Raw genomic sequence first — 13,092 nt, forward strand, 5'->3', positions numbered from 1 at the left:
TATGATAGTCAGCATTTACATAGCATTTCAAGGTTTGCAAAGGACTTTAAAAGTATCATCTCGTTTGATCCTCATAGTGACACTGGGAGATGGGTGCTATTATTACCCTTGTTTTATAGATAAGGAAACTGAGGCACAAAGTGTTGAAGTGACTTGCCCAGGGTCATGCTAGGAAAGCTATGAGGGCAGATTTGAATCCAGGTCTTTCTAACTCCAGATCCATGCTTTATCCCCTGTGCTTCCTAGTTGTCTCTGGATCATAGCATCTTAAGACCACAGAATCTCACTGAGAGTTGGAGAACACTGCAAAAGTCAACTAATCTGATTCCCTCATTTTACTGATGAGAACATTGAGGCCCAAAGAGTTAAAGTGACTTGTATAAGGTCACAAAGCAAGTAAGAGGGAAAAGCCAGGGTTTGTTGATACACAGACTAAAAATTGTTTATATCTTGGCACTTTCTTCACCGTTTTCCACTTGTCTCTCTGAAGAAATAGTATACTGAAGATGTGAAGGCACAAGACAAAAGATGATTTTTTGTTTGGCTCTTTCTTGGATTCTCATGGTCAAAGATTCATCAGTGACCAACCTACTGGTTCTCTAGTTAGGTCGATTCCCAGATAGCAGACTCAGATTTTACTCAAAATCTTTCCAGCATGGTAGCAGTACCTGAAAGAGCTTATGTGCCGTTGGTATCGTGTTGGGGAACCCAAGGTCATCTACATGACTCCAGGAGGCCCTGGAATAGGATTTTGGGATTTTTTTGTCTATTAAGCTACAGCTGTCAACTATTTCCTGCAGCCATTTTGGGCCTGTACTCGATGGGCAACTCTGATGTCCCACCTGGCAGTGACTTGCCTCTTGGCTTTCTGCCAAGGATGTCACTGCTATATCCATTGACAGTTCTTAGCAGTGTCCTCTTCAGGTGGTATTACAGGGAAGGTACTTCTCATCTGAGTGGGAAGGCATGAGGAAGGAGCCATTCACTCAATCAATAAGCATCTATTAAGCACCTAACACATACCAGACACTGTGTTAAACACTAATGCTATGAAGAAAGGCAAAGGACAGTCCCTGCTCAAGTAAGAAGCTCAAGTAAGAAAGGACAAAGCGAATGATGGCACACTTTTCGTTAAGGCTTCATGTGCCATGTGCATGAAGCTAATCTTTGCTGGAGCTCCACTCCAAAAACCTTCATCTACATTTAGTCACATGGCCTTATGGGCAGAAGTGGAGTGTAGCAAAAGACAGTATCCCTGATTCTATTTTCATTCATTGTACCAACCTCCCTCAAACTCTGAGGTTTTCCTATTGTCGATTTTGGGGTGGGCCTTCCCTTCTCTAAAAGACTACTCCCTCCAAGTCCCAAAGCTTAGAAAACACCCCAATTTCCACTCATTTATTATCCTGAAACATTTACTGACATTAATCATGTCACTTATAGTTCTTATTAATCTCAACTCTTTAGGTCGGGGCTTTATCTCTCAGCAGTAACTAAATTCCCACCATTCCCTCTAGTTTATGGGGAAAAAAAGGAATCCAGCACTAATTGTAACAAATCGGTCATGAGAAAATGGTACAATGAAAAACCCTCTAATGTCCAAATGATTGGCAAATTTGCGTCTGTAGTTGTAATGAGTGAATCATGCTTTAGAGATTTCTTGACATCTTTTAAAAACATAAACAAAAATAAATAATTCCCTGAATTTTCAAGGCACTTTAAGGCTCACCAAGTGCCTTCCTCATAAGAGCCCTATGGGGTAGATAGTATAATTATTATTTTCATCATTTTACAGTGGGGAAACTGAGGCTCTGGGAGGTCTAAATGATTTACTTGTCTATAAGCCAGTTAGTGTAAGAGAAGAAATTCAGAGTAAAGCCTTCTGACTAATACCTTTATGAAGTCCATTAGCTTTCTTTTGGTTTCCTCAGTTGGCATTTGTCATGGCTAAAGGAAATGTCTTGAGTAACTGAGTGAACATCTCCTTGACAATTGTTTCTCAAAATATTTTTTAAATGAATTGACGTTTTAGTTCATCCACCTCTTTTGAGTTTAGCAGGATGAAATAATCTGATCACCCCTGACTGAGACAATGAAATAGTATTTCTCAGCTTCCAGAGCTGTGGACTGGGACCTTGAATTCTTGGTAAATAGAAGAATGTGCAGGCCCATTGTAGTTCTCAGTCTGAGCTGACTCAACTCAGAAAAGAAAAAAAACTGATGGCATGCCAAATTTCTACATGTATACTCCACTTATTAAAGCCAAAAGAAGGAGAAGAGAGAAAGAGGGAGGCGCTTTTGCAACATTAAGCATCATATAAATATAACATTGGGGGGCTGGCTCAATCCTGGAGAGAACAGTGCAGACAACATATCCTCAACTGGCAAGCACCCAGAAGCTCCCTCCTTTGTTTTACCGTGCTGTTGGACACACCTTTGCTCCAGGTTAGTTTGGTGAACTCTATTTTCTAAAAGTGTATGAAGATGCAGGTTAAATGTTATTTTATGCCTACATCATTGCATTGTTGAAAAATGTCCTTTATTATCTCATAACCAATAATATTTAATCCAGTGTGCAAAATCCATAAGTGAGAGAGATTTGGGGACTGAAGAGGTCAAAAGCTCTCTAAACATTGATCTATTTCTTTTTCAGAGGAACTGAAAAATAGGATGGCAAATGTCTCATTTGTTATAGCTCTGACCCTGCAAATTACTTTCTATTTGCTTTGCGTATATTTTCCATTTATTTAACAGAATACCTGTTGTTTTCTACTAGTGGAATGCAATCCCCTTGAGGGCAGGGGCTATTTCCTTTTGTCCTCATATCAAACAAAATAATATTTGTAAAGTGCTTAGCACAGCGCCTGGAACATCGAAGGTACGTGTATACTGCTTTATCCACCCCCAATCCATCCTTCTCATCATATCCCCAGCAGCTAACACAGTGCCTGGAACATAATATATCCTTAATAAATACTTATTAGATTGAACTGAAGTAATGATGGAGCTGGAATTTGCTCCTCCTTTTCTTCTTTCGTCAGGGAAATTAAAAGTCCAGAAGAGATAAGGACATAGAAGTCACTTAAGAGGGGCAGGCAGAGATCGTTGCAGAGAAATGTCTTGAAACATTTAATAAACTGAATTAATTTAAGATTATCACTTCCACATTAATAGCACTGAATCTCAAATATATAGACAAAAAGCATCAGACTAAACACTTAAACTTTTGAACACTGATTTAAAAATTAATTTATGAAGCTAGAAGAATGTTTTAAAGAACCTCTGTGTATTTCTGTTCATTATTCTCATATTTTTTCCCTTTAAACTAAGAAATCTTACCCATTATGACTACTAAATGACAATGTGACCTTGAGCCAGTAACTTCACCTTAGATTCCTCAGGAAGAGAGAGAACTCCTCCCCAGGGAGCTGTGACTTCATTAACTCATTATCTCTAAGTTTCCTTCAGGTGCTAACATTCTGTGATCATTCTATGCTTTTCCCATTAGTAGAACTTCATGTTGTTGTGAGATGATACAAGTTGCTAACTACAAAGATTTTTTACCACTGTGTGTAGAGGCAGCTAGGGGGGTTCCATAGTGTACAGAGTACTGAGCCTGGAGTCAGGAAAGCCTGAGTTCAAATCTAACCTAAGACACTTACCAGCTGTGTGACCTTGGGCAAGTCACTTCACTGCTGTCTGCCTCAGTTTCCCCAACTGTAAAGTGGGTAGCATCATGGCACCTATCTTCCAGAGTTGCTGTGAGGATCAAATGAGATCATCTTTGTAAAGTGTCTGCCACCTTATAAGCACTATATAAATGCTAGCTGTTATCATCATCATTATTATTCTATGTTATTACCACCTTTCTGTAGAGCCTGTGAGATCACAAGTACAGGACACAGATATGTAAAATCATGAGATCATACAGTAAGTACTGAAATTGGGTGATTTAGGTTCTTGACCAATTCTACAGGTATACCAACCCTAGCAATTGTCTATAGCGTCTGGATCTATTTTCAGTCCACAAAAGTCAATGCAGGAGTGGGACAGCGAATCAGCCCTTAATCCATGATTGGAACAGGGGGAAGGTAAAGTCCGAAGAAGTTCTCAGAGAATTTTAGAGCTGAAAGGAACCTTATACATCTTCTAGTCCCATGTCCTAATTTTATAGATGGAGAAACTAAGGCTCAGACATTTTCTAACTAGAGGAAGAGTCAGAATTAGATTTGAAGTACTCTGACTACCAGGCCAGTATGCATCAACTCATATTATACTCTTTAAGAAAATGACATTCTGCTAAGAGAGCAGAATATGTAAAGAGTCCCTATGGATCTGTGCTTTGCCCTGAAATGTTGAACATTTTTAGCAATGATTTGGATAGGTGGCATGCTCTTCAAAGTCACATACACAAAGTTTCAAGCTGATGTGGAACCATTACTAACTCCTCTTTGAGTCCAGCCATTAACCAAGTGTGAATCCATCTAATTGTTTTATTTTCTGACCTATGGTTTTCCTCTACAAGAATAATATAGGATACTTTCTACTGCATCCCCACCCCACCCCCGACATCTACCAGTTTAGTAACAGTGAAAAAAGTGAAATAATGAATTTAATTCATTCATTTGACAAATACTTTGTGTGTCTAAACACAAATAGACAGGTTTCAAAGAGTTACATCTTGTTTCCCTCATATCGAAAGGTCACATACCACTCTGGACCTTATACAGCACAAAAATCCTTCTCTGGTACCTCAACAAAGCATCAATGTAACATTTAGGACTCAAAGACCACGGCAGTGGTATGTAGGATTATGCTATTTCCACCAAGCTAGAAAGGCTTGGTCCCACCTCTTAAAGGTCAGTGTAGCCATATGTGGAGGAGTTCGTCCTCGGAAAGTTATTCACAGCATGGTGAACTTTTTGGTTGTAACAGTGCATGAGTGTATTTGTGACCTCATCCTTATAACTACTCTTTCCAATAGTACTGATTGTAATCCAGGCACACTTTCTCATCACTCTTCCATTCCTTTCCATGTCTCTCTATCAATCCTCCATATAATATACTTGGAATCTTTCACCAAGTCTCCCAACATTATGCGAGTATCAACATAATGTGTTGTTCATCTGATAGTTCACTCTCTTGTGTGATCAGCTCATCTCCTTTCCCCATCATACATGTCATTAATAACATCTTGAAAGGCAGCATGGCATAAATGGTGAGAATGTTAGATGTGACATCGAAAAATCTTGGGTTCAAATCCCACCTCTGACATTTATTATACGTGTGAACATAGGAAATCACTTAACTAACCTCAAGTTTCTCATTTGAAAATGGAAGCAATAATAAAAACCTTAAGCACCTACCTTAAGAGCTAGTGAGATTCAAATGACCTAATGTATGTAACAGCTTGGAATCATTAAAAGTGGTATGCAATTTCCCAAATACAATTCACCCTGTTGTTTGTTTCCAATTCAGTTTTGAACCCATCATCCAATGTCTAGCCAAGATATGTTGACTGATGTATTAACTCAATGTCCTATCTAGTCAACCGTACTTAAGGCCCTCTACAGAGAGACATTTTAGGTATTCCACAATCCAGCTCCAACCTAGCTTTTGGGGATTATTTCATATTACTTCCCTTCACCATTTTTGCAATCCAACTAAACTCTATTAGTGGTTCCCCAAAACTGATCATATCTTCTCCTGCATCCATGCATTTGTGCAGACTGTCTCCCAGGCCTGAAAGGTACTACCTTGGTCATTGAGCCTAACATACAGTTTTTGTTGTTCAGTCATTTTAGGTGGGTCTGACTCTTCATGACTTCATCTGGGGTTTTCTTGGCAAAGATACTAGAGTGGTTTGTCATTTCCTTTGCCAGCTCATTTTCCAAATGAAGAAACTGAGGCAAACAGGGAGTGACTTGCCCAGGGACACACAGCTAGTAAGTGTCTGAAGCTAGATTTGAATTCACAGAGAGGAATGTTCCTGACTCTAGGCCAGGTGCTCTATCCATCGTGCCACCTAGCTGTCCCTAGTATATAGTAACTATTTATTAAGAGTTTGTCGATGGATTAATTGAGTAATTGATTGTCCAGGATGCTTTTCTCTCCTCTCTATACTCTCTCCTTTCATAATCTCGCCACTTGTATGATTTCATTTAACCTTTCTACACAGATGACTCCCAAACCTAATACCAAGCATGCATCTTTCATCTATATTCCAGAATCATCAACTGCCTTCTGGCCCAAAACTGTATCTTCTGTTGGCAATTCAAAGTTGATATATCTGAAACTTGTTGTTATGATTGGTTCAGTCTTTTGTTGTGAATTTAACCAAATGCCTGACAGTGACACCTGAGCATTCCTTGAAGATGCTGAATCTAACAGTGGTCACACTTTGGGATGTGTGACTTTGCTCATTCAAAATTCAATTCATCTAGCATTTATTAAGAGCCTATTGCATGAAAAATACTATACAAGGGACTGGGTTACAAAGATAAATTTGGAAAATTATTCCAGAATCTTCTCTGTTTCTTTTTTTTTTTTGAGATCTTTCTGTGTCCCAACTGGAAGAATTGAAATAAAAACCCCACCCTGGGCCCAAGAAAGATACTATATTTTTCGTGGCACAGTTGCCTCTTCCTCTGTTCTCAGGGTAATGAGTCATGATCCACATTCCCTCTCCAGAAGAGTCATTTACTAGCATCCCCTTTTAACACATAGCATTTTTGTCCCTGTGATTTCATTGGTATTGGGAATGTCCAAGAAACCCCCTCTACCAATGCAAATCAGTACCTGATACACAAGTAGTAATCTTAGAGACTTGCCAAGGGTATTGGACAGATAATTGATTTGCTCAGAGTAACACAACCAGCATGCTTCAGAGGTACCACTCAAACTAAGGACTATCTGACTCCAAGACCAGCTATCTATCTATACAATATGGCAGGTTGCCTTTATATATTTATGAGTTTTTAAATGCTTTACACCTACAATAGTTAATAGTATTCCTACCCCAGCTCCTCTAATACAAACACACACACACACACACACACATATATACACATATGCCAGGGTTATGGCACTATACCTGCATAATGAGAAATTTAATCATAGGCTTTCTGGTGCTTTGCACAGTGGCTCACACATAATAGGCATTTAATAAATTCATATTAACTGACTGACTTAATGAAAATTAACTAGCTCCAATTGGGCATCGGGGAGAAGAGGTGGCAAGTTGGAGAGGAGAATTATGGGTTAAAGCTACTTAAAAGATTGCAAGTAGGATGGGACTCAGAACTTGTCCTGTACGTAGGGTGACAAAAATCATAATAAAAATAAAGTCAATTTGTTTAATCGAATTTTTTTGACCAAAAAGGAAAATAAAATAATCCTATGTTGCCATTTAGATGACTTATAATCAGCAAAACTAGATGATTATTGTAGCCCTGACCACATTTATAACACCAATAGACTCATTTATCAGTACAACTCTTCTATGTGTGAAGATGAGAGTTGGGGGCAAGAGGCAGGGTATCATTCTTATCTTGGAAATAAACAACTATGAACTAGATAGAGGTTGTTAAGCAATTTGATGACTTTAGATATTTTATACTTGGTTATCCTTGATTTGAAAATTCTCAGAAGTGTTGCTTTTTAGCACACTGTGTCAGGAACTAAGTTTCTTGGTGTAGGGTTAGAATTGGAAAAAAGCCCTAAAATACAGTAATAAATGAAATCCCATAAAAACTTAAACTCTCGGAAAAATGGAAACCTAAACATGGTGACCTGTTTGCAAATAGTAACTTAGATACTAAATTATAACTTAGACACTGAGTCAAAACTTAAGATTCTATGACCTATGAAAGCCAAAACAAACATATTCTGACCAGAACATGATCAATGCAGAAATTTATTTTTGCACATAACATTGGTTTAACTCCCAAGGTCTTCACTAAGCAGAAAACCAAAAATATCCACCAATCAGTGGTGATGCACTTCTTAGCTCTGCCTGACTTTGTTTTCTATAATTACTATGGGGATTTTGGGGTTCAGGAGAGGAGGATCCACAAAACTGTCTGGCAGCCAACCCAGATTGCCCCTGTTTGTAAGTATCCATAATGATTGATTGAACTACTACCTATAATCAATATGGAGGTACTTGGCCTCTTCCTTTGCTATTAAAAAGAACACCCCACAGTTATGGGGGAGATACAGGGTTGCTCAGCCAGAGGAATTCAGGACCTTATACCTGTGATTCCAATAGAAGTGACAGTGGTCTTGGTTCCAAGGAGGTTATAAAAGTAGGAATTGCATGAGTTTGAGCTGAATCTAGAAATATCATAACAGCCTGTTTATTTTAATGGAAATTCGGAAATACAGAATAAAGTACAGGGTGATAAAATGTCATTTTATTTCCAAAAGACAGAGCTAAAAGACCTCTTTGATTGTGTTTCTGATACACAAGGTCATGCCAGTGAAAAGAGTTGCAGTGATTGGAGCTGGGGTCAGTGGTCTAAGTGCCATTAAGTGCTGTTTAGAAGAAGGACTGGAGCCTACCTGCTTTGAAGAAAGCAATGACATTGGGGGACTATGGAGATATGAAGTAAGTTTAAACTTTTTGCTAAGGTCTGACATCTTTCTGTATGTGAGGATTTTATTTTTTACCCTCCATTGTCAGAGAAGATAATTGTCTAAAAATCTGTCAATTAACAAGCATGTATTTTAATCACTTCTTATGTGCCAAGCACTGTGCTAAGCTCTGGGTTTACAAAGAAAAAACAAAAACAATTCCTGCCCCCAAAGAGTATATATTTTAATGAAATATATGAGCTAGTTTACATTTTGATTATAATACAATACGCAACTGAAAGCAGAATTACAGAGAATATCAAGGAAAGATAAGAAGGTTTCCTTAAATGACCAATGAAAAGAAATAGAAGAAATCAATAGAATGGGAAAGACAAGAGGTCTCCAAGAAAATTAGAGCTATTAAGGGAATGTTTCATGCAAAAATTGGCATGATAAAAGACAAAAATGGTAGGGATTTAATAGAAGTAGAAGACATTAAGACAAGGTGGCAAGAATACACAAAAACTATACAAGAAAGATCTTAACATCACCAATAACTACAATGGTATGGTTACTGATTTAGAGCCAGGCATCCTGGAAAATGAAGTTAAATGAGCCTTAGGAAGCATTGCTAACAATAAGGCTAGTGGAGGTGATGGAATTCTAGCTATTTAAAATCCCAAAAGATGATGCTGTTAAAGTGCTGTACTCAATATGCCAGCAAATTTGGAAAACTCAGCAGTGGCCTTTGGATTGGAAAATATCAGTTTGTATCCCAGACCTAAAGAAGAGCAATGCCAAGGAATATTCAGATTACTAAACATTTGTACTCATTTCACATGCTAGCAAGGTTATATTTAAGATCCTACAAGTTAGACTTCAGCAATAACTGACAATTACCAGAAGAGCAGGCTGATTTTTGAAGGGACTGAGAACTTGAGACCAAATTGCTAACATTCACTGAATTATGGAAAAAGCAAGGGAGTTCCAGAAAAATAACTACCTCTGCTTCATTGGCTACACTAAAGCCTTTGACTGTCTGGATCATAACAAAATGTGACAAGTCTTTAAAGAGATTGGAGTACCAGGTCATCTTACTTGACTCCTGAGGAACTTGTATGCAGTCAAGAAGCAACAATTAGAACTGAACATGGAACATGGATTGGTTTGAGATTGGAAAAGGAGTATGACAAAGCTATATGTTGTCACCTTATTTATTTAACTTATATGCAGAGCACATCATACAAAATGCCAGGTTGGATGAATCAAAAGTCAGAATTAAAGTTGTCAGAAGAAAGATCAAAAATCTCAGACATGCAGATGATATCACTCTGATGGCAGAAAGTGACGAAGAAATAAGAAATCTCTTGATAGAGAATATAAAAGCTGACTTGAAGCTTAAAATTTAAAAAAAAAAACTAAGATCTTGGCAACTGATCCCATCATTTCAGCAGAAGCAGTGTCAGATGTTATATTTTTGGGTTCAAAGATCACTGAGGATGGCGAATGCACCCAAGAAATTAAAAGACACTTGCTCCTTGGAAGGATAGCTATGGCAAATCTGGACAGCACTCTAAAAAGCAGAAACATTACTTTGCCTTCAAAGGTCCATATTGCCAAAGCTTTGGTTTTTCCAATAGTAATGTATGGCTCTGAGAGTGGGACTATAAGGTAAGCTGAGTGCCACAGAATTGATGCTTTCAAATTGTGGTAGAGGAGAAGACTTTTGGAGTCACTTGGACAGCAAGGAGATCAAATTAGTCAATATTTAATTCAGGCTATTCACTGGAAGGTCCAATACTGAAGCTGAAGCTTAAATACTTTGACCACATAATGAGAAGGTGGGATTCATTGGAAAAGACCATGACGTTGCAAAAGATTGAAGACAAAAGGAGAAAGGAAAGAAGGAAGGAAGGAAGGAGGGAGGGAAGGAGGGAAAGAAAGGAAGGAGGAAGGAGGAAAGGAAGGAAGAAAGAAAGGAAAGAAGGAAGAAAGAAAGAAAAAGAAAACCAGATTACATGCCTTTTGCATTACATGGAATTAAGGAATTGAAAAGCTTTTACATGAACAAAATAAATGCAATGAAGATAAGAAAGGAAGCTTTTGGCTGGGGGGGGGATCCTTGTACCAATTATCACTGAAAAGAGTCTGATAGCTAATATATAGAGAACTAACAAAAATATTTAGGATGAAGGTCCATTTCCCTATGGATAAGTGCTCAAAAATGTGAACAAATAGTGCTTTAAATTGTAAACTATTTACAATTACTAGAAAGAATGCTTAAAATCACTAATAAGATAGATGCAAATCTGAACTCTGAAGTTTCATCTCATAACCATCAAGTTGGAAAAAATGGAATAGTCAATGTTAGAGAGACTTATGAAGACAAATACACTAATATACTGTTGGTGGAGATATTAATGGGTCTAATAACTATTCTGGAAAGCAATTAGAAACTATACTAAAAATAAGCTCTCCAAATGTCCATACCTTTTGACCCAGCGATCTAATTGCTAGGCATATATTCCACAGAGGTCAATAGTAGAAAGGAAGGCTCCACACACACCAGAATATTTTTAGCAGTGCTTTTTTGTTTTTGTTTTGTTTTTTTTGTTTTGTTTTGTTTTGTTTTTAGGCAATTGGGTTTAAGTGACTTGCCCAGGGTCACACAACTATTAAGTGTCAAGTGTTTGGTCTGAGGCTGGATTTGAACTCAGGTCCTCCTGACTTCAGGGCCGGTGCTTTATCCACTGCACCACCTAGCTGCCCCTTAGCAGTGCTTTTTTGGAGTAGCAAAGAACTAGAAACAAAACAGACACCTATCATTTGAGGAATGGCTAAACAAACTGTGATACATGAATGTAATGGAACATTATCATGCCATAAGAAACAATGAATACTATGATACAAAAAAGTATGAGATGACATAAATTAATGCAAAGTGAAATGAGCAAAACCCAGGAAACAGTCTACAAATTCTATGTAATGACAGCAACAATGTAAAGGGAAACAACAAAAAAAAGAGTTGGATTTTGTATGTTGTAATGAATGCACTTAGTTCTGAACAAAGGATGAGAAAACTCATCCTCATCCTCCCTTCTCTGCAAAGGTGGGGGGGGATTATGGGTTTGGGAACATTGAATATGTTGGATATTCAATGGGAACATTGAATATATTGTCAGGAGGGTAATGAATTTGTTAGTTTTACTGAACTGATTTTTTAAATGTCCTTTCTTTTTTGTTCTTTGTTATAAGAAATGAATCTCTCTAATGGACAGGGAGTAAGGATATATTTGGAAGTAAAGATTATTTGTAAAGCCCTTAGCATGTTGCCTAGATTGGAGGAGTTATATAAATGCTAGCTATTATTATTATTATGTTATATATCAACAAAATTAAGAAAACACACCTAGGTGACTATGAATCATTGAAAGTTCTAAAACCTAGAACAAATTATATTTTGTTAAGTAAATTTTTTAATCAAAAGTTTTAAATATGATGCAAAAAAAAGGATTGGCTAGTACTTAAATAATCAAATGCAGTAGGGAGCAGGGCAAAAGCACTAGGGCTTTGCTCCAAGATACAGAATTTAAAGAGTGCTGATAACTAACAATCACAGTCCTTCTAAAGCACAGAAACAATAGAGCCTGGCATGTACTTATCAAAAAAAGGTCATTAAAATAGGAAACCACTAAATGGAAAAATGGAGAGAGCTCCTCACTTAACCCACCCTGGCCCCTCCTTGCCCTTCTTCACACCTCACACTTTCAAATGAGTATGTTTTTCATGACCCTGGACCCAGGCACAGTTTGTGGTATTTTCCCTATGTGAAGAAATTTCAAATTCTAGATCTGGTATGAAGGACATCCCAAATAGAGGAAATAAAAAGAAGATAGGGGGAGGGAGGAGATGATGAAATGCACATAGTTTATTAATTGAACAATAATTAGACTAGCTAGTCCTTGTACAGAGGGTGGAAGAGAGGGTTGTAGAGATAATTAAAGCAGTCATCCATAATCCTTGTAACCAACTTTATCTCTTCTCTTTTTCCTGAAAATAGCATTGAAAACCTCTGTCAAAGTCTTGCTAGTACCTTGTGAATTTTCTAGCTGCTATATTCTCCACCATCTAGGTGGTGTAGTGAATAGAACATAGGGCTTGAAGAGAACATAAATTAGAAAGAGCTGAGTTTGACTTCTGCCTCAGACACTTACTAGCTGTGTGATCCTGGGTAAATCACTTAAATCTCTGTCTGCCTCAGTTTCTTCACCTGTAGAATGAGGATAATAATAATACCTTCTTCCCAGGGTTGTTGTGAGTATCAAATGAAATAATATTTTAAAGGGCTTTACAAACCTTAAAGAATTACATAAATGTTAATTATTGTTTCTATAATTGCCAAAGGAACCTTAATTACAACATTATTCCCTCTTCCCCACCACACTCCCTTGAATAGATTGCATGTTACTCTGCCTAGCAAAAGCAGAGAACAAAGCCACATCCTTGACTCTTAGCTGT

The 13,092-nt window shown here is 37.6% G+C and overlaps 1 protein-coding gene across 2 annotated transcripts in view; it reads left to right on the top strand.

Moving 5' to 3' along the window:
* Nucleotides 1–2,336: 2,336 nt before the first annotated feature.
* The window catches only part of LOC114047700 (dimethylaniline monooxygenase [N-oxide-forming] 5-like), a 30,076-nt gene continuing 19,320 nt past the window's right edge, over nucleotides 2,337–13,092 (top strand). For both annotated transcript variants that reach the window (XM_027868621.1, XM_027868622.1), the window contains exons 1-2: nucleotides 2,337–2,445; nucleotides 8,471–8,608. In XM_027868621.1, the coding sequence (XP_027724422.1) occupies nucleotides 8,474–8,608 (135 nt within the window). In that variant the 5' untranslated portion in view covers nucleotides 2,337–2,445; nucleotides 8,471–8,473. The remainder of the gene's footprint in view (nucleotides 2,446–8,470; nucleotides 8,609–13,092) is intronic.

The sequence above is a fragment of the Vombatus ursinus genome, unplaced genomic scaffold, assembly GCF_900497805.2.
Source record: "Vombatus ursinus unplaced genomic scaffold, bare-nosed wombat genome assembly UNPS02014789.1, whole genome shotgun sequence".
Taxonomy (NCBI): Eukaryota; Metazoa; Chordata; class Mammalia; order Diprotodontia; family Vombatidae; genus Vombatus; species Vombatus ursinus.